Source organism: Tachysurus fulvidraco, chromosome 3, assembly GCF_022655615.1.
Source record: "Tachysurus fulvidraco isolate hzauxx_2018 chromosome 3, HZAU_PFXX_2.0, whole genome shotgun sequence".
Lineage (NCBI taxonomy): Eukaryota > Metazoa > Chordata > Actinopteri > Siluriformes > Bagridae > Tachysurus > Tachysurus fulvidraco.
This window is the reverse complement of record NC_062520.1, coordinates 18,030,722-18,051,807: the sequence shown is the minus strand read 5'-3', so window position 1 is coordinate 18,051,807 and position 21,086 is coordinate 18,030,722. Positions and strand designations below refer to the sequence as shown.

At 36.7% G+C, this 21,086-nt stretch overlaps 1 protein-coding gene across 4 annotated transcripts in view; it reads left to right on the top strand.

The window, feature by feature from the left end:
- ulk4 (unc-51 like kinase 4) overlaps positions 1–21,086 on the top strand; it is an 84,802-nt gene that overhangs the window by 4,962 nt on the left and 58,754 nt on the right. For 3 of the 4 annotated variants that reach the window (XM_027149679.2, XM_047810772.1, XM_027149680.2), the window contains 11 exons: positions 1,340–1,403; positions 1,567–1,633; positions 1,943–2,050; positions 2,126–2,186; positions 2,367–2,560; positions 4,299–4,345; positions 4,721–4,799; positions 9,047–9,154; positions 12,690–12,773; positions 20,269–20,430; positions 20,546–20,728. In XM_027149679.2, the coding sequence (XP_027005480.2) occupies positions 1,340–1,403; positions 1,567–1,633; positions 1,943–2,050; positions 2,126–2,186; positions 2,367–2,560; positions 4,299–4,345; positions 4,721–4,799; positions 9,047–9,154; positions 12,690–12,773; positions 20,269–20,430; positions 20,546–20,728 (1,157 nt within the window). Of the gene's footprint in view, positions 1–1,090; positions 1,134–1,339; positions 1,404–1,566; positions 1,634–1,942; positions 2,051–2,125; positions 2,187–2,366; positions 2,561–4,298; positions 4,346–4,720; positions 4,800–9,046; positions 9,155–12,689; positions 12,774–20,268; positions 20,431–20,545; positions 20,729–21,086 lie in introns of those variants that run through there. The other variant, XM_027149681.2, reaches the window with a different exon arrangement.

The window sequence follows — 21,086 nt, the reverse complement described above, 5'->3', positions numbered from 1 at the left end:
AAAGGGATTATCTAATCTTGAATGATGAATTCAGGCAGCATTAGGACATGATGAACACTGAAAACTCATCCCTATTCCAGATTAGTTAGTAGTTAAGACTGATGGAGCAGCATGAGCACAAGTCTGTCATTATGGAAATATTGAGAAGACTGATTGACAAGAACTGTTACTTGATTGGGTAGCAATGCGATATGTAATTATTCATGAGCAGAATTAATGTATCACATACAGTAGGTCATATTGGTGTGTCCTCATGTAGATATTTCAGTTTTAAAAAAAAATCATGATACCATTAGTCTTTATTATTATTATTATTATTATTATTATTATTATTATTATTATTATTATTTGATAAAGTATTTCTAAAAAGAATGTTCCTAAAACATCATAAATAGTAATTTGTTTGAGTAGAAAATGTTTTATTATTAATTATTGGTAATACTTTATTTTCTCATTATTTTTGCTCATTTCATGAAGGATACTAAATTTTTTAAAATATTTTTTTCTGTTTGTTTATCTGTCTGCCTATTTATTATTATTATTATTATTATTATTATTATTATTATTATTATTATTATTATTATTATTATTATTATTATGGGTCAAGCCCCGAAGGGGCATAGACACCTATTGTTATCGTTAGTTTTCTTCTTATTATTATTCTTCCACCACTGAAGTCAAGAACCTTACGTAGGAAAGTTATGAAATTTGGCACACATGTAGAGGCCAGTCTTAGAAGTTATTATAGCAACTTTGGTGTGTCTAGCTCAAACCCTCTAGCTCCACCAGTCCAAACAAATTGAGGAGCAAGTTGGCACACAACATGAACCGTACGTAGGAAAGTTATGAAATTTGGCACACATGTAGAGGCCAGTCTTAGAAGTTACTTTAGCAACTTTGGTGTGTCTAGCTCAAACCCTATATATAGCTCCACCAGTCCAAACAATTTGGGGGCAGTTTGGCACACAATATGTCTTGGGTGCTAATATCAGAACCAGAATCAGAATCAGCACCACAGTGACACACACACAGAAATTTCGCAACGTTTCGTGACAGCGCCACCTAGTTGCCACGAGATTTTCACGTTAAGTCCAGTATTTTACGAATGCAATGCCATATCGCTACGAAACTTGGTATGGTTCATCAGCGACATGTTCTGAGCGCTTGACCTCGGAATCTCTGCTTGCAGCTATATTTATTATTATTATTATTATTATTATTATTATTATTATTATTATTATTATTATTATTATTATTATTATTATTATTATTATTTTGCGCGGATATGCTTTTCACTATGATGCTTCACATAAATATGATTTTATCTTTCATATCATAGATGATGAGTTTAGACCCAAATCTCTATTGGTCACAGATGCCCAAGAGTCCATTTTCCTCCTCAGGTATGCGTTTTAATGCGGACTAATTTTATACTGAAGCTCATAATTATCAGAGATGGCTAGAATGTAATATATTAGTGCAAATAGAATCTTATATTTGATAAAACATTTATTAAACATTTTTTTCACTTAAAGATTCTCATTTTTATTGAATGTGTTCTGACAGTTCACGTCCAACTCCAAGAACAAGTAGCTCTGCCAAAGAGACAGAGAACAAAGAAATCATCACTCAAGTGAGATATAATACACACAACACGCATGACCCTACATTTATTGTCTATGTATGGAAAAGTCTCTGTCATACCTGAATAATTTTTGTGTATAAGATGTCTTATCATGGTACTACAACTCCATCTACTGGCTAATTAAGGAATGTGTCTTTTCTAGATCTAGAATTATTAATACTTTGCATGGTTTGCAGTGTGTATCCAAGGAAAAGCACTAAATGTAAACCCAAGAACAAGGGTTTGAAGTCACTAATATATCTGAACCTTTTTTAGTACATGTATAGTTCCCTGAATTGGGTGTGTTGTGTATTTCAGGACAGCATTGAATTAGAGGATTTGCATAATGATGCAGGCACCTACATTAAAGATCTGTTATACACAGAATCAGATCTAACTGTCACTCCTATTATAGACAACCCAAAAGTAAGTACAAAGCATAAAACTGTGAGAGACTTTAAAATCTCAACAAATCTCCAGATACTTATCTTATTTTCTCAGGTTCTGAAAACTGCTCCTGTCCGATTTGACAACAAAACACTGTGCACATCAGCATATTCAGGTAAACATCGCTACAGTGATGTCTTCTGAGCATGATTGAGTTCCTAGTAAATCTTTATAGGCTACTTTATTTATTTAATTTTTTTATTAGTATCATTATAATTTTTTAGAATGTTGTTACATGGTAATTCCTAACTGTGTGACTGTCTGTCTTTTGCTCCCAATTTCTCTGTGTTTGTAGTTGAGCGTTTAGCATGTCTGAGCCCGGGTGACTGGTCTGCTTTCCTGCAGCAGTTATGTGCTGTTCTTGAGTCGGTGGAAAAGGCTGGATCTGGAGCAACAACAGGACTACGTACAAAACTCAACCTACTCTGCTATCTGTGCTGTGTTTGTGGCCACAGAGATACTGCCACTCGCTTTATGCATTCCCCGCTGGTAAGCACCGTTTGGGTTCATATCACACATGCAGTTTTATTTTTTACCCAAAGCCTCTTGCAATTAAGACAGAATCCAGTCAAATCCAGTTCAAACAAGTGCCGGTGACCGAGATGGAAAATAATGGTAGGAAGAAAAGCCACTGAACACACAGGAGTGCTACATGCACCAGTCATAAATCTAACAGTATCCTGATGCAGAAAATATCAATACACATTAATATTAATCATATTATAAGTAGCCATGTAGAACATAGGACACTGTAATTTTTACATGATAAATGACAAATTATAATTCAATCCAATATGGTAGTATGACGATACAATGAATTTCTGATACAGAAAAAATAAACATTGCATGAATACAAAGGAAGTCAACACATCCCTGCAAAATTGACAGGTTTTCGGGATGTAAAACAATAAACCAAGATAAATCATGTTTTCCACCTTATACAACGTATAGAAATGAAGTTAAAGACAATCAGAAACTGTGTTAATGAAAAGAAGACATTAGCTATATAATAGCAATAATCTAGTTACATAAGAATGTGCACATTTTGGAGAAGAGTCAGTTTGGCAGCAATATTTTCCCAGTTTTTCTTGCAAAAAAACATAGCAATTGAATTATAAGGGTATCTTCTGTGCATTGCTCACTTTGAGTCACCATACAGGTTTTTGTTGTTAGTCTCATGTCTTGGCTCTGGTTAGGTCATTCACAAACATTTGATAATCTTCTGTTTAAGACATTCCTCTGTTGATCCAGATGCATGCTTTGGGTCATTGTCGTGCTGAAAATTGAAATTCCTTTTCATCTTCAGCTTACTGGCAGATACTTGAAGGTTGTGCACTAAACCTGACTGGTATTTGTTGCCATTTATGATTCCCTCCTTTATTGTTAAAGTGAAGCATGAAGCTCAATGCTGCCACAACCATGCAGCACTGTGGCTTTGGTGTTCTTGATGATGTGATTTTTTTTGCAATGCAACATACCTCTTGGTATTATGGAATTATTATACTTGAATTGGTTTTAGTTGAGATTTAGTTGAGCTTGGCTGTTTTTGTGGGAAAGGTTCATCAGATATTTTCTGCAGTCCCTTTGGCACATTATACTGTATAAGGCTTTTAGTATGTTAAACCGCTGTTGATTCAAATCTGTGAAGGAGAGTAGAGTTACAGATTAGCAGAATTATTATACTCATGCTAATTTAAAGTAACATAAACCCTAACTGAATAAACTGTAATAGTGTCAGGTGTTTACTAAAATGTATTGCAATAAAAAACCTCCAACTGAAGATGTTGGTATGTCTTCAGGGAAGTAGAACAATAGACTATTAGTTGACGTTGCTTGCTATTTTCCTTTTAAACTTAACATATGCTTCCTCTTTACATACTTTGGGAATACCCCAGGCATTATCTATAAATAGCTTTGTAACTGTTTTGAAAATCAGATTACAAAAAAAAAATAATAATAATAAAAATTCAGTTTGTGATTAGATCAATTCCGTCTTTGGCCACCAGGTGGCCACCTACAGCAGCAAGAGGGAAACTTATGTTTGCCTCCCATTTTACCCAGACTGAAGGCTACAATCACATAAATCACAATCAATTCCACATAAAAACAAAAGGCATATAGGCTTCATAAATAATTGTCAATCAATCATACTCAAAGCTAGCCTCCCCATCTCTCTCTCTCTCTCTCTCTCTCTCTCTCTCTCTCTCTCTCTCTCTCTCTCTCTCAGTTTCCGGTGTTGATCCAGCAACTGCGGCAGGCCCCTAACTGGGATATGTGAGTATGATGCCATGAAAGCAGCAGCAATCTCTCCTGATACGTTTATTTTTTCTATCACACAGTTAGGTTTGTGCTGCATATTGGTTTTGCAGCACTTCACTACATTTTATTGACCAGTTCAGTGGGACAGTATAGTGGGATTCAGTGTATAATGTTGGATGCTACCAGTCATGTGACACTCTGGACATGTCCTAAATTAGTCTTGTAACCAAGCAACAGCTTTGCATCTTGCATAAAACATTCAGTTTCATTATGAAAGCTGTATGTGAGCTGTATTTTTTTTTTGCCACAATGTAATATGGTATTTAGACACTTGCATTGCTGACTATGAATTTATCAATTGATTATCAATTTTAAAAATGTGTCCTTCAGGAAGACCAAAGTGATGAGAGTCATCGGTCTGCTGGCTTGTCATAGCACAGAGCTCAGTGAGGATGTTCCTGTCATAGAAGTGAGTTTGTTTGATTGTACACAGATTTTAGTTTCAGACACTACATACAGGTATTCAGTCTTGATCATGAAGTATTCTTCTGCTTACACCAATTATGCCACACAGCACTTATGCAGTCTTAAAAACTGCTTCACAGGTATTTCCTTATTGCCGTGAATTGCTGTGTTGGTTTTTTTTCGTTCTCGGAGTTGGGTTATGTGCCTTGGATTTTTAAAAACTACAACTGATCTGCTATTTCTGTTTGACATTCAACATCCCTTCTTCCACATTATTATATTACAGCAAGAGAATGTTAGCATTTGTTGTATATCCATTTTATAAATGAATGACAGGAAATTCGTTTATCGAACTAAAATTGTATAATAAATATGGTGTGTGGGAGAGAATACTAGTACTGCATCACAGCAGAACTAGGTACCTTGCTCACCTACTAATAAAGTGTACTTGAATAAGGTGTGTTAATACTGATTTGGAATTTGATATTTTGGGGAGTTTTCTAGGAGAGACAGATAATTGGGTTAATGATGTGTCTGGCTTGTATATTGTAGAGCAAGATTATTGTAGCTGTTCATCATCATGATCTACTCTGATGCCAGGTCACATGTGCTTGGATCCCTGTGGTGAACTGAAAGAATCACCAGCAGGTGTCAGTGTAGCACCTCTTTGGCATGCTCCTTCCAAACACTATATTCCAGAAAACATTAGAAAAAAAATAAGTTATTTTCTTATAACTATGATATTAGAGCACATAGAAATCTGATAAATTGATACCAAAGGTGAATTTACTATGGCACGGACTATTCCAGAGTGCACCGAGGACATACCTCCTGCACAGACATGCTTACAAATGACGTCAACAAACCATCAAAAGCTTTGTGGTTTATGATATCAAAGACGGTGCTGTAATCGATGTCAAATAGGATGGCTTCAGTGTTAATCCTGAGTTCACATGGGTTTAACATGGGTTCCTGTACTGACATGCTAGCCTTTTTGTTCCTGAACAGTTCATGGGGACTGCACCACAAAATGGCTGGCACAAACATTCTAGCAAGGCTTAGGATTTAGCAGTGAGCAGCAGACACACACTCACACATTTCAACACTCTCTTTGCTCTTACCATTGCTGACTCTGACCACCCGCCATTTTAGGCACGAGGAGCTGGTGCTGAGAAGCTAGAGACGTGTGCAGTGTCTCTACGGGGGTCCAGCGTCAGAGCGGACTGCTTCTGTCATGCCTATTTTTTCGCTTGGTTTCTCTTTGTTTGCAGTGAGAAAGTGCCACCAGTTTTGGATATTTCCTTGTACACTGTCCAGTTCCTTTTGGTTTGGCAGAAACTAGTCTGAGAACAGTTTTAGGAACAGCGTTCATGTGTGCGATCAATTGATGGTAGAAATAATTATGATGTCGGGTGTGTACTTCACTCTAATATAAAGTGGATGCTAATTCTCTGTCTGTCATTATAGGTTTATGTTAGCTGAGCCTTGGACAGAAAGCAACAGCTGAAAGAAACTTTGCTTTAGGTTGTTGTCATGGCAATGATAAAAGCCTCTATAAATAGACATCATACTGGCTGCCTTGTGTTGAGAGGAAATTACAGAATCATGGGTATAAGAGGTTATATTGCCTATTAGTTTCTCTTTCTTCATCTCTTTCTGTCAGTGGTATGTGTTACTGTTGTCTCTGGAATGTCTGTGGTCTTCATGTACATTTTAGCACTAGTCTAATGAAGTGGTAAATGAAACACCTCTCATTATGAATACAGCCCTCATTAGTGCTACTATCTATATTCTACCTTATCACCTCAATGCTTATCACCTCTCATATTAGACTGACAGCATTGTTCTTGACCTTCTAGCTTTAGCAATGGTTAAAAGTAGTCAGAAATGTGCGTATGTATGAATAGTGTGTGTGTTTTCAAAACACAGACTATGACATTCTGCTTCTAGTGTAGGCTTCCTCTACATCTAACATCAACTGCATGATATAACGACATATTGAGACAACATATAAGACAACAACATAAGGAGACAATTTGCACATACGGTACGGTCCAAAACCTAAGATCATATTACAAATCTAGGATTTTTTTTTTTTTTTTTTAATTTAAAGAGAAATTTTGAAAATTATAAACAGTGGAAAGAAATGTTTAATTCCTTCAGGATTCTACACTATTTTTAGGTCAGGATTTAAATAGTAAATTGACCATCTCAATTTTTTTTTACAGAAAGTCAGAGTCTTATCCCTTCCACTGAGTGGATTTGATCTAACATGGATCATCAGGTTTTACACAAACTTGAAGCTCACGTGTATATTATCGAAATAATAAACATACTAAATATTAATGAAATATGTGTAATATTTCCAATATAAAATTTCATTCAAGTTATTGCTGAAAATATAATTCGTAATGAAGCCGTTTGTATTAAATGAGAAAAGAATGCAAAATGGAAGCTTTTTTATACTTTTGAATTTAGACAGTTGGACCCCACTGTTTTTGGGGAATGGCTATTGAATATTGCACTGGATGGTTGTATACATCACAAAAAGATGCATAAAGTTGTACGTAGGAGGATATTTTAAAGAATCTGAGTGTGATTTTCATGTTCCTCGCTTATTTGGAATAAGGCTCAGGATTCAGCCTAAAAATCTATAATTTGTTTGTGTGAAGGCTTTGCCTTTTTACAGCCACTGCTGCCTGAGGGAGTAAATATTTCATTGTACTATTGAAGAGTAATCAGCAACCATCAAGGTTACAATGGTATTGAGTTGAGATTTGAGTAAGTGTAGCTGGAGAAATTAGAACAACCTATCTTCATCACAGTGGCCTTCAAAAACGATTTTGTCTATACTGTATTTGTATCTTGAACTGCCTTAAATTCACATATTAGTAATACAAATAGATAGTCCTTATTTCACATGCCAGGTTCAGATCTGTTTATGAAAAACCCTTAAAATCTTAAATCTGCATAGCTTTATAAGTCAACACCCACACAAACATGCAAACATCTTTCTGATTGCGCTTCAGATATGTCTCTGAACAAAATACTCCGCATGTCAACACAAGAGAAATATATAATGTTTCTAAAGTGTTTTTTAAAAGGTTATTCAGATCAGCTCATCTAGTTCTGCAGAGAGTAGAGACACTGTTTCAAGCTAACCTGGAATAAGAATAAAGGCTGGTTTATTTTTCTTAGATGATGCACATAAACATATTTACATTAAGATACAGAGATAAGGTTTGTGGGTAAATTTGGCTCACAGTGTAGCTGACATGCACACTTCTGAAATCTCAGCTATGTGTCAAGTGTCTGTGCTGCTTTGTGTTAAATAAATGCTAATTTGGTTGAGTAGGGAAATGTATTCTGTACAACTGGGGTTGGAACGAGATCCAAACCAGAACTAGTGCAACATAAAAAATTGGATAGCCGTGTGGAGAAGATCAAGAGATGTGAATTAATACGGTAGGAAAATGTCGACAAAGTAGAGACTACTAGAGTCTTCCTTAACACACCTGACACTATGCCACTTTGATTAGTAATCTCTACTCGTGACTTTTATTTTTATTTTATTTTGTTCATTTTTGCTATGTTGTGCATATCTTCACTTATACATGTATGTATTATTTAAACACTTATACACATCTGTGTACATGGCTACACACATTCATAATTCTGAGTACAGCAAATTATAAAATTTGCTTTAGATCTTATTTCCAAATAGGTTTGAGGAATAAACTCTTAAGGTCCTACCCTTTACCTACTCACAAGGTCTACTACTATCAGTCACAGAGTTCAGTCCAACATTGGGTGAGCCAGTTTTCTATACACAGATGGGAAGCAGAAAGAGTCCAGCAGTGTTGATTAACACAGCCTAGCCTTATTCAGCCTGCACCCACTGCACTCTTTAAATTGTGTGTAGCATGCAATCATCAACACTTGCCTTTCATGGTTAAGGCTCATCAAACCCGGTCACCAGCATCTTCTCTGTGCAAAGTCATTACAGGCACATTAGTATGGAGGCTCTATTAGCATAGCATCCTGCTGTGAGGGCTGAGAGAGAGCGAGAGTGAGAGAGGAAGGATAATTTTCATGTAAAGTGTGGCTGTAGGCAGGTTAGGCAATGTTATTTGCAGGTATATATTTTTTTTAAATGGCAAAATGTATTTTCATATCGATCTCACAAGCTCTTAATTTAGAGAAATGTAGCCTCATATACATGAGTTAGTTACTAGTCTTTTTATTCCACAGGCAGTGGCCATGTTCACCGAGCTTCTACGTGAGAACTTCAGGAACAGAAAGCTGAAGCAGTGCCTTCTGCCACCACTAGGAGAGCTCATGTACCTCATTGCTACTCAGGTAAAAGTAGTCAAAAATGGTGTTCAGGAAATACAGAAACAAACCCTTATAACACCTATTCAGTCAAACATGCTGGTTTACTCATTTCTAGATGGTACAATGCCAATTTTTCTTTTTCTGATGTACACAATACAGAAACCTTGAATAATGGCTGGCATAAATCTGTTTTTTTGTTTTTTTTGTTTTTTTTAAACTAATTGAAACACTTCAACTAAAATTGTTATTTAAAAGGACCAAACACTCAAACTAACAAACATTTCTAAATTTAAATAACCACTATTAAGAAAAAATATATACAGTTAAATGCTGTATTACTACAAACCTGCTGTTGTTATGGTAACTTAGATGGCTACGGTTATTATTGTGTGACCTACTTTGTCGCTTTATATTATGTTATGTTACATCACATATTTCAGCCTAGATTTGTTAGAGAATAAGATCAGATTTATTTTTTGCCTTTAGTATCTAGTCCAGCAATTTCTTCTGATATTAGCCTCTTACAGATACTGAATATAGGGCTGAAGTCCTTTCTACTTATAGCTCTTTAGCACACTCAGTTTTCAGTCATGTATAGCTTCAGTGAAAAGTATAGTAACATATTAATATAGATATATATACAGTATACATTTGAATCCATCTCAATTAAGGTTGTAATATGTGTAACGGCTTGGTCAACAGCATTTTTGCAAACACTGTAATACTAAATGTCTGAAATGATAAATGATAATACATTCATTCCTCTTCAAGAAAACCAACTGATTCCTTTGGAGAGCATTATACAGGCTCTCAGAGAAAAAAGACAACTTATTTTTTCTATGTTTCATAATCTATAGTTTCTGTAAATGATGCAACCTGGAGTTTGGAGTTGTTGCATGAAACAAGCATGTATGAAATAAATGTTTGTTTTGTTTCTATAAGAGTGTTGTAGGTTTCTAGACAGTGTAAGTGCAGCAGATGCAGATGAGAGACTAATGTATGGGAGAAGGAATAATCTGTTATATAAGATTTATTTGTGCTGTATTTTTCCATTCCTTAGCTCTGCTGTTTGTTGAGGACATAAAGTACAGCTCACACACAGCCTTTATTGACATTATTGGCTTAGAGACCTCAGAGGCTTGGGTACTTAACTGCCCTTGTTCTAGTTAAAAGATTTTTTCTTTTTTCTTTGTTCTCTCCATCCCTTCATTAAATTGGGGAGATTGGTTTGAATATCAACAGGCGAGGCTTTTATAAGTTAATTGAACATCACAAACTCTCATCCATAAGTTCTGATGGATGGTGGGCAGGGCATTTGTACAAGGGCATGTGATGGATGGTGGGTGGGGCATTTGTACAAGGGCATGTGATGGATGGTGGGTGGGGCATTTGTACAAGGGCATGTGATGGATGGTGGGTGGGGCATTTGTACAAGGGCATGTGATGGATGGTGGGCAGGGAATTTTGTAGTTGGCAAGTCTTGGTTTACTTGAATGGATCTATATAGATATATATCATGTTGGGATATGCAGTATGATTAACAAAACCATATAATATTTTAAAAAGGACCGCACATCATTGAGATCCAAGTTGTTTCATAGAACCAGAATGTAAGAGTTCATTTCCTGAAATAGGATTTTGAATACTGTATGCTTAGTACTTGAACTAGAACCGCAGAATCAAAACAAATCAGCTTCTCACATTCTCACAGTGCTACAGTGCCTTTTTTGTCTTGGGGTGACCTGTGAAAATCCTTCACACAACATTTTATACTATGTTTAAAAGAAATATATACACTGAAATATGTAGGAAGTAGCACATGAAGCAGACATGTTTACATGAAAAATATCCACATGACGTACCACCTTAGTGCATTATTTTTGTATGTCATCACAGTGTGGCATCACAGTGTTATTCTGTTTTTCTTTTTTTTTCCCCAAAAACAAACTTTTGCCAACAATTACACTGTTTAAGTTATTAAAGTATGACACATCAACAATTTAATGGTTTACGGTTAGATTTAATGATGTGGGACATCTTCTATACAAAAATAATAAACACCTTCTGACAAGTCAGACAAGTCAAGATTTCAACCACGTTGTGTGATTATTATCTGATTTGCTAAATACAGGTAGAGTTCATTTTAAAGTCTGGTTCTGACAAAGGTGAAACTTATCATTCAAAGTCGTGTGAAAGAAATGCTGTCATCACAGACATTTTAACAGAACATATATAACTGTTTAGGATTGTCTCTGTCAATACAGAATATAGTAATCTAAAATTTAGATCAATTTCTGACATTTAATGTGTAAAGAATTCAAAGATTTAGACATTCATATGTCAGAGAACAGGACTTGAATGACAAGTGAACAAGTGTAAGTTGCCAGTGTATAGAAAGTGAATCCTATTCTAGACTTATGTATGTGAGTAAGCAAGAATAGGTGTATAAAAATAATTATAGTCAATATGGTGATTTAAACATTTGTTATAGTGGAAACTGCATAAAATGTATGTCAAAAATATCAGAAACCTTTTTATTTTGGCACTAAGTCAAGACAAGATGGTGAGTGGATTAAATAGAAATCCAACATGCCACAATACATTTAGTGAATTTCTGCTTCAGTTAGTTTCGTTATACATTTTACAGATTCTATTAATTGTTCCTATCAGCTCAATCAGTTGTTAATATGAACAAAACAGTCTCAGTGTAAAAAATAAGAACAATTTTTTTAATTAGTATTTGTATATAGTAGCTGATTTAGGTTAAATCTGAGTGACTGGAGATTGCTAATTAACAGGATTTCTAATCTAAAACTCAGTTAGAAAAACATAATTTCTGTATTAGCTTTACATTATGGGGACGGTGGATATAACACGTGAAGTTTCAGACCTAAGTGAGGACAAAAACATCTGGTTTACAGCAAACCAAACTAGCAAGAAGTTGACATTACACCAGCTTTGTTGTATTATTACTATTAATAATAAATGGAGTGTGTCTCTATTAATAATCCTATCTGCTAATTTTATGTAAGAAATTTGTATTTTTGCCGAAGAGTTTTTAAGGCCTTTAATGATCACTGAGGCAGTTATGGAGATACATTTTGACACTTTAACAATATGTGCAGTTTGCTGTAAAAAATAGTCCTTGGATGAGATGATAATGCCACTTTTGCATTCAGGTTATGTTTATAGACTCTCAGTGTTTTTCCAGCCAAAGTTGACAGTGTTTTGGAATCTTCTTGGTCTAGAGTGGTTTATGCTTCTTTTTCTTGCTAATTGACACACTCCATTTTTCAAGCATTTGCATCTACACTGCTTCTCTTACTTCCACCAGAGCTGGCAATAGAGTTGTCTATGAAGTTGGTTTATTTCACCTAATTATGATGGCTGCTGCTTTACACCACATTTAATTGTTCCCACAATGAAATGAGTCGCTATTTACCAACCCCCCACCCTCATCTCTCTCTCTCTCTCTCTCTCTCTCTCTCTCTCTCTCTCTCTCTCTCTCTCTCTCTCTCTCTTTATTTCCCATCTTACTCTCTCTCTTTCTTCCCTGCAGGAGGAAAAGAAAGAGCACCCAGGAGGATTGTGGGTCGTTCCTGCTGCCGCCTACACTGTGTTAATGAGGTGCCTTCGGGAAGGGGTAAGACTGCTGCGCTGTCCTCAGCATGGTGTGTGTGTTTTTTTTTTTTTGGTTTTTTTTTTTTTGGGACTGGGGAGTGGGGGATCTGCGTGATAATGAACCCTCTGCAGCCCCTACAGGCATTGTTTGCTAGCCGCAAGTCAAGGGTGTATGGCAGACTCAGTCATCAGTCAGTGCTGTCATACTCACACAACGCACCTGCAGCAGCATTTTCCAGTAATGTTTTTGCTTATCACCACAACACTGCTTAACGCATCCTGTGCTGTCTAACTGGCTGCACAGACCATTTTAAAGAGCTCAGTTCACTGTCCCCAAAAATCTTGCTCTTTTCCACTCTCACATACACATGGGGAAGGTGCACTTCCATACAGTTCTCTTGATATTCCAGATTGGCTATTTATTGACTAATTAGCAGGGGATGATTGGAAGGAATCATAGGAAGACAGGGGTAATAACTGCCACAGCTGGAGGCTTTTAAAATGAACAAATCTAGACAGAATTTGTTAGTAAAAACACACTGCAATGCTTCAGTATGAGGTAAAATTTTACAGTTATTTCCTCAGTTGATGGAAATCTCATTATTTGATTGATGTCTTCAAGTACTGGTTCAGCAGCTGCCAATTTTTGTACTGCTAGCCTGTCAGTAGCTATCAAAAGTTGTTTGCGCTCTCACACTTTGTATAAGTGCCCAAATTTAACCCACTACATTGCTTTCATTATTCTGTAGAGTTTGTAGGAGTAGCATTGCTGTGGGGTAAATATTCCTAAAGTTGTGGCCTATATGAAATGACTTTCTCATTACAGTGCTTGAGAAGTTCAAAGGTGAAACTCATGAAACTCTTACAGAAACTCACATTTAACACTCAGTAACTGTTTATTTGTCGAAAACGTAACCTGTGACTCCAGGCAATGAGCATTTTTGCCAACTAGTTTTCTCAAACCGAATTGCTACACAGTTCAAGGCTTTGTATACAGCTCTTAAATGCTTACTGGTAGATTATTTTTAGTATTACCTCTTCTGCTTTGTGTCAGGGTGTGTGTGTGAGGTGCTGGGGAGGCGCCCTGCAAATAAGGTGATTTGTTTCGCTGTGCACCCAGCATGCCATAATGAGAACATTAGCTGTGTACCTCTCTGTGCTGTGCTCTAACACCTTGACTAACTGTGTACTTGTGTTCCTGCAGGGGGAACAGAGTAGCACACTTCCATTCCAGGACAACTGATAAACTAGTCCATCTCATTGCAATAACAGCTCCAAGTAACTAGCAATGATCATTTTTACACTTAGCACCAATCTTATTTACTCACTTTTCTTGCTTCTTGCATTTTCTTAAGGGAACTTAGTTGTCTTAATGTTGACATAATAAGAAATGTTGTTTGAAATTTTGAATGAACTTATAATTTTGCTGGTTTTAAATAGGGACTTGGTGGCTCAGTAGTTAGTGGCTCAGAACTGCTGTGTGGTTGTGTGTTCAAATCAGGGTATTGTCAAGCTTTTACTGCTCTGGGGCAAGGCTCTGTTCAGCTCAACTGTACAGTAAGTTGCTTTGGATAAAACTAAGAATATGTTGATACGTATGCAGGTATTGGGTATTGTTCCGATACCATAGTCATTTATTCAAAGTAATAAAAATGTGTTGATTCCAAAATCTGATTCCAAGTACTATGCTGAGTAAGTCTAGCATTGATTGTCACACTAATGAACAGATGACACAAAATACAACATGGCAGTGTATTTTGTGTTGATTAATGATGACAATCAAAGCAAAACAGACTGCTAACTGTGCTCTGTAAAAATATAAAGAGAAGGCAATACAAAATCTTTCTACAGTAGAGTTCTGCAACTCGATCTTAGATGATCCAAAGTAACTAATATAGTTGGGTTTGCACTTCATCATATATTCAATTCAATTTAAATTTATTTGTATAGCACTTTTAACAATTGACATTGTCTCAAAGTAGCTTTACAGAACATAAACAAGATTAATATTAAATATATTTAAATGTGTTTGTATTTATCCACAATGAGCAAGTCTGAGGTGAGTCAGGTGACTGTGGCAAGGAAAAACTCCCTTAATGGTAAAGGAAGAAACCTTTAAGGGGAACCCATCCTCATTTGGGTGACGCAGGAGGGTGGGATTATACAGTAGATATACAGTCCGACAAATGTTGTATTGATGAGGAGGTTGTTGTCCTCAAAGACCACATGGAGTTGGCATCTACTCTTTAGTTATAGAGTCCAACTGGAGCTGGTAAATCTCTAGATGTACATGTGCCATGAACACTAGGTAAACCAAGGAAGCATGAACATTTTTAAATAAAATAAAACTTCTCAAAATTGTTTTAATCTCAATTATGTTTCTTATTTCTGTATCATTACTGAAAAGGACCAAGAACTTTGAACTGTAAGGAAAAAGTGCTGTAGATACATTCTTAGATGTATGAACTACGTATGTCAAATTAGTAAATGTATTAGTGCCAGTTGGCAATGGTGTGAAAACCTGTTCCTAAAGTACCTGGCACATTTTGTTCCTTCTGTGACACACCCACTGTTAATTTTCTGATAAATAATAGGTGTGTTAAAGAACAACAAAACCTGTAGGTTAGGGAGGCTCCAGGACAAAGGTTAGCAAAGTACTGTTGTACAGTAGAGTTCAAGAGAAATTGTAAGATAAATATTTTAATGTGAGACAGACCTATTTCTTTATTATGGGTTTCTAAATGGGTTGATGCAGACGGTTAATTGTAATGCCTATTAAAGGACCTGTTCTTTTTTTAAAAAGTGGATTTACTGAGGAAATAGGACATGCAGGTTTTAAGAAAAGTAAAGCAGTATCTTCAGAAATTCAGTATCATACAGTAAGTCTGTATTATTATGAACACCGTGTGCTTGAGGCTGGGATCGAGATAGAAAGACTTGTGATTTTAAGAAGAAAAAAAAGTGTGCTCAATCCACAGTGAATGATCTTAATTTAGAGTGAGAAGGGACTACAATGCGGAATGAATTCCAGGTCAGAGTGTCTGTGTGTGTGTCTGTGTGTGTGTCTGTGTGTGTCTGTGTGTGTGTCTGTGTGTGTGTGTGTGTGTGTGTGTGTGTGTGTGTGTGTGTGTGTGTGTGTGTGTGTGTGTGTGTGTGTGTGTGTGTGTGTGTGTGTGTGTGTGTCTGTGTGTGTCTGTGTGTGTCTGTGTGTCTGTGTGTGTGTGTGTGTGTGTGTGTGTGTGTGTGTGTGTGTGTGTGTGTGTATACATGATGAAAGGACTATATGCACTCATCCCTTAAGTGGCATGTATTAGAGCCCTAGGCTGAAACCAGGCATCACAGTATTTCTCCATTAAATATTTATAACACACCCACTCACACCGACAGTGTGAATATTCCATCTCCTGCTATCAGGCCTCTATGATATGATACCCCTACACTGTGCTGACCCTGCTATGACTCGGTATAATTATCAGTTCTGGGCTGTGGTATAGACCACTCAATCTGAGCTTCATCTGCTGTGTCATGTCATGCTATGGAACAAGCATCTTGACATTTTTAAAGAAGAGTCCCTGTTAAATCAGTCATCAGCTTTGCAGTATACACAGCATTAGGGCTTTTGATTTAGGAACAGATTGATACATGGTTGTGCAAGTTGCACTTTCTAATTACTGATTACACATATGATTAGATCCTGTCTTTACAGAGTAGTACACATTAATTCATTTCAAAACATACATAGTAGAATTTCATTAGCTAGCTTTAATGTAGATGTTTTTCAAGAAAGCTGACTTTAAAAAAGAATGATCTGTGCATATGCCATACTGTATCTGGTACATCTTAGGGTGATGTTTTGAGGCCACATTAGTGGTAATGAAAGTGTTTTTGGTTGTGTGATTGGCTGTGAGCGAGGATTAATGGAGTTAAGAGAGAGTTTTAGAGAGAGAGAGAGAGAGAGATCTAGAGAGAGAGACTAGACTAGTGCAGATGAAACATTGAGAGTAATGTAATGAAAGCACTAGCTGGCAAGACTGATTTACATAGCTTTTTATTTAGGCCAGGTGTGCTGCTCCTTCAGATGGACACAATTGCAGTCTCTGTCTATCTCGCTTTGTGTGTGTGTGTGTGTGTGTGTGTGTGTGTGTGTGTGTGTGTGTGTGTGTGTGTGTGTGTGTGTGTGTGTGTGTGTGTGTGTGTGTGTTTCTCTCTGCTCTACCTCTTAGACACCTAACACACACAAACACTCTATAGACCAACACTAATGGATTTATTTACTCTGGTTCGTTTTGTGTACCCACACGTATACATACACAAAATTGTCATGAATAGTACAGAGGTTTCGAATGGACTTGCTGCTGAATCGAGATAAACAATTTGCTAAAACAACTTAACTAACTGCATACTTCATAATGCCACACTGTTTTGTGTTGCTCAGTTTAATAATCACCTAACTTCTATTTTATGTCATCTGTAGCACAGTTTGAGTTTGTACAGAATTGCTGTGTTGGAAATAATTGCAGGTTGCCAAAATGTAGATAGGAATGAATAACTGGTGAAATATATATGGTTAAAGAGTTCATCTAGTGTCCCTAGTCTAGATTTCCTTGTATGCTTAGCAAAGTGTATAATCTGGATAACGGATCTCTTATATTCATGTTCTTACCCTATAAGAGGACTAATTCTTGATCACAATATTCCTGTGCAGTTTGACAGGCTGCAAATAGAGTTGTGAAATTAATGAAGCAGCTTCTTTTCCTAAGAGACACATTAAATATAATGAAAGCTATAAATAAATAATTTTGCAACAACTAACCTGCACATCCTATATGTAAGGAATAAACATATGTATTATAGGTGTACGCCTTACAAGAAAATAATCAGTGATTGTTTGTTGAACATTTACCACCTAATTATTCTCCTGTAAAAAATGTAACAAAAAACTTCTTTAGTTGTTTATAATTACATTTCAAGGTTATAAAGCTAGACAGAGTAGCTGCCTATTTAACTTTTTGTAGCATTTCAACAGTGATCAGCTCTCAATGTATTTATTGTGGTATATATCCTTTCTGGTAATGTTATATGCTAGAAGCATTGTGACTTGTTATACGAATGTTATACGCATAGAAGCATTTTAAACTACTACTTGGTCTCGTAACAGATAAGCCAGGAAGGTAGCTAGTTGGTATTTCTAGAAGGCAGCTAGGAGACTTTAAATAATTTAAAGTTTAGAGATGTGTGCAGTGTGCCCTGTAGACTGGCATCCCATCTAGGGTGTATTCCCACCTCATGCTCAGTGTTCCTGGGATAGACTAATAGATCCACCATGACCCTGATCAGGACAAAGTGCTAATGAATGAATGAAAAGCAAAGACACTACACTAACAGTTATCACACTTTGACCTGATCTGCTCAGTCAAACTAGGGCACAAAACATACTTTCGTTTATGATCTTAAAGGTTTGTGTAGAATCTGCTATTATTCAGCTGTGTACTTGCTGTAATATGTTAAGACATATTATGAGCAAAATACCCAATCCAACTTGTAATTTTACAGAATTAAAAATAATCCATGATAAATAACCCTAGCATTTAGTTCTCAATAAATTATTGTATTGTGTTTATAAATATATAAATGTGTCAAAATAATTAAAATATCATGTACCCGACCTTCAGCTGTGGACTAGCACACAGGAATGCTGATTCTGTAGATATGAATTTTGGGGGAAATACATAATTCTGGTAAACTTTGGCTTGAACATGGCCCTGGGCTAAAGTACAGCTGGAATGCTGAGAAGGTGAGTGAGTGTGAGTGAATGTGTGTGTGTGTGTGTGTGTGTGAGTGAATGTGTGTGTGTGTGTGTGTGTGTGTGTGTGTGTGTGTGTGTGTGTGTGTGAGTGAATGTGTGTGTGTGTGTGTGGGAGAGGGAGAGGGAGAGGGAGAGAGCTACAGAGGAAGTACCCTAGAGAATAGCTGTCCTCATCTTTTTTTCTCTTAATGTGTACTGTGTAACCCCAAACTCTGACACTGTATAGATTTGGGCTGTGCACTCACACGGGAGGTAGTGTATAAATAAACATATAGGCGACTCTCTATAGCGCTATGGTGCTTATGCTGTGTATGAGAAGTGGCTTTTTGATTGTTTCCTCTCATACAATATGTTTATCCAGAGGATGGGACTTAAGCAGCAAGTCAAAATGAGTGTTGTTTGTGATTTGAATATTTGAATTTGTGCACTATTAAATCTTATATGATCAGAGGAAAGCTTTGTTGTACACTCTGTAAATTGTCCATCACATACCTACTTAAAACTAATGGTCTTAAGGCAACATTATTTTTGAAGGGTTGTGGCATTTGGGTTAGTGTGTGAGACGATCCGTTCGGGTCATACTATGGAACGCTCCATTACTCCTCTGAGAGCACCCTTAAAGCATCTCATGTAGGCCGCACTACAAAGGCGTGCATGCTGCTGTTGTGCCACGGCATGCCCAGAATTGCCTCAGAATACATTTTGTTATGGAGGAACCTTGCATTTAAGAGTAGAGTTTTATTTTCTCTAGGTCCCACTTTTTCTGAAAAGGCAGATGTACCAAGAAAAAAATGCCTGCTCCACATCCCTGTTCCAAACTTGCCCTCCAGCAGGCTGTCAATCATTTTCTCTACGCTTTTCCTAAGCTTCAGCTCTAAAGTACCACTCTAACCTCTCCACAGAAACACTGAGTGGGCCAGAGTTAAAGCAGCAACTCTGGATGCAGCTTTCTTAGACTGTCTTTGCCCTTAACACATTAGTATTGCATTCGTGTGTTGTACTATACATGTGTGTTTTCAGCGCTCTGATGGGGCACTTTTATAAACTGACCTGAACCTAGTCTTTCCATCGAGACGAGATTTGCTGGTGTTATTGCAGTGAAAGCAGGCCGATTGCATCGGAATAATGCACAGAGTAACTGTGCCTCAAAGATATTTCCACATTGTGGTATTTTTCTTTATCCATGTGCTTGCTGCTTGTTGAATGCTCTTAAATCTTTAATTTCCACTCATTTCAGCCATGGAGAGATTTGCTCAAGGACAGAAGACTTAGAGACAAATACCAGCACAAATAAGTTTCTACTTGCTGGCCTTGGCTTTGCTTAGAAAAGTTCAGGAATTTATTCACTGAGAGCTGATGTTTTTTGAGGGAGTATATTCCCAATGATGTAATTGCATGAAACCTGGAAGCTGCTATATCTGCTGCTTTTATATTTACATATTACAATAGAGAGGAATGAAATCCTACAGATTTGAATGTAATACATTCTGTTTAGTTTTATTTTAGATCACATTAGAGAACTGAGCCTGTTGTTGCCCTCAGATGAAACATCTGATATTGCTCTTAATCATGAGAATGTGTAGATTTAGTAGTGTTTTTCAGTGAATGATTTAATAATAAAAATACTTTGGGTTGTACAAATGGTTCTTTTAAACCTGATAAAGTAACGTGTAAAAGATGATATATAAGAATCTTCTAACGTTTCATACAGGAGGAACTGGTGGTTAACCACATGGCAGCAAAGATCATTGAGAATGTATGTAGCACGCAGTCTCGCTGTGCTCAGGGATTTATCACAGCAGAAGTGGGACCTGCCCTCTGGTATCTGTTCACTCACTCGACTCTGGATGCACTGCGGGTCAGTGCTATGTCAGTAAGTAACACACTTTTCACTTTCTCTCAATCCAGAGCACATTATAGAGTAATTTGTGTGGATTCTCAGGCCCACATTCATTAACAAGAGTGTTATTGTTTTCCCCACACTCAAGGCTCTGTGCAGAATAACCCGTCACTCAACAGCAGCATTCCAGAGTGTTATTGACAAGGTTGGATTACCCAGCATCCTCAGCTGCTTAGTGTCAGGAATCAGCCGTGTGCAGCAGCACATGCTCACCATGTTCGCCGCCATGTTGGCATCTGGAGCACACTTACACAGACTAACACAGGACAGAGTATGTATACGCGCACACACACACACTGTTAAAGCGTCTAACTGTAAGTAGTGCTTATAATAATAACTAAACTGCAAGGAGTTTAGAATATTAACACTTATAGCTACACAATGTCAGTAAAGCTAAAACCAGATGCATGTCAACTAAACAAACTAGTGAAATAACATTGTCCAGATAGTACACAGTTTCGCCCAACTCTTCTGTAGAAATTATTATTAAATTAAAACAACTGTATATTAATTGGTTTCTGGGTTCTAATACGCATTATGCTGTCATTATTATTAATTCATAGAATTTTTTTGTTAATTCAGTATGCATACTCAAAAGAAATGGAGGCTGCTGCTTGGCAAAAATAATA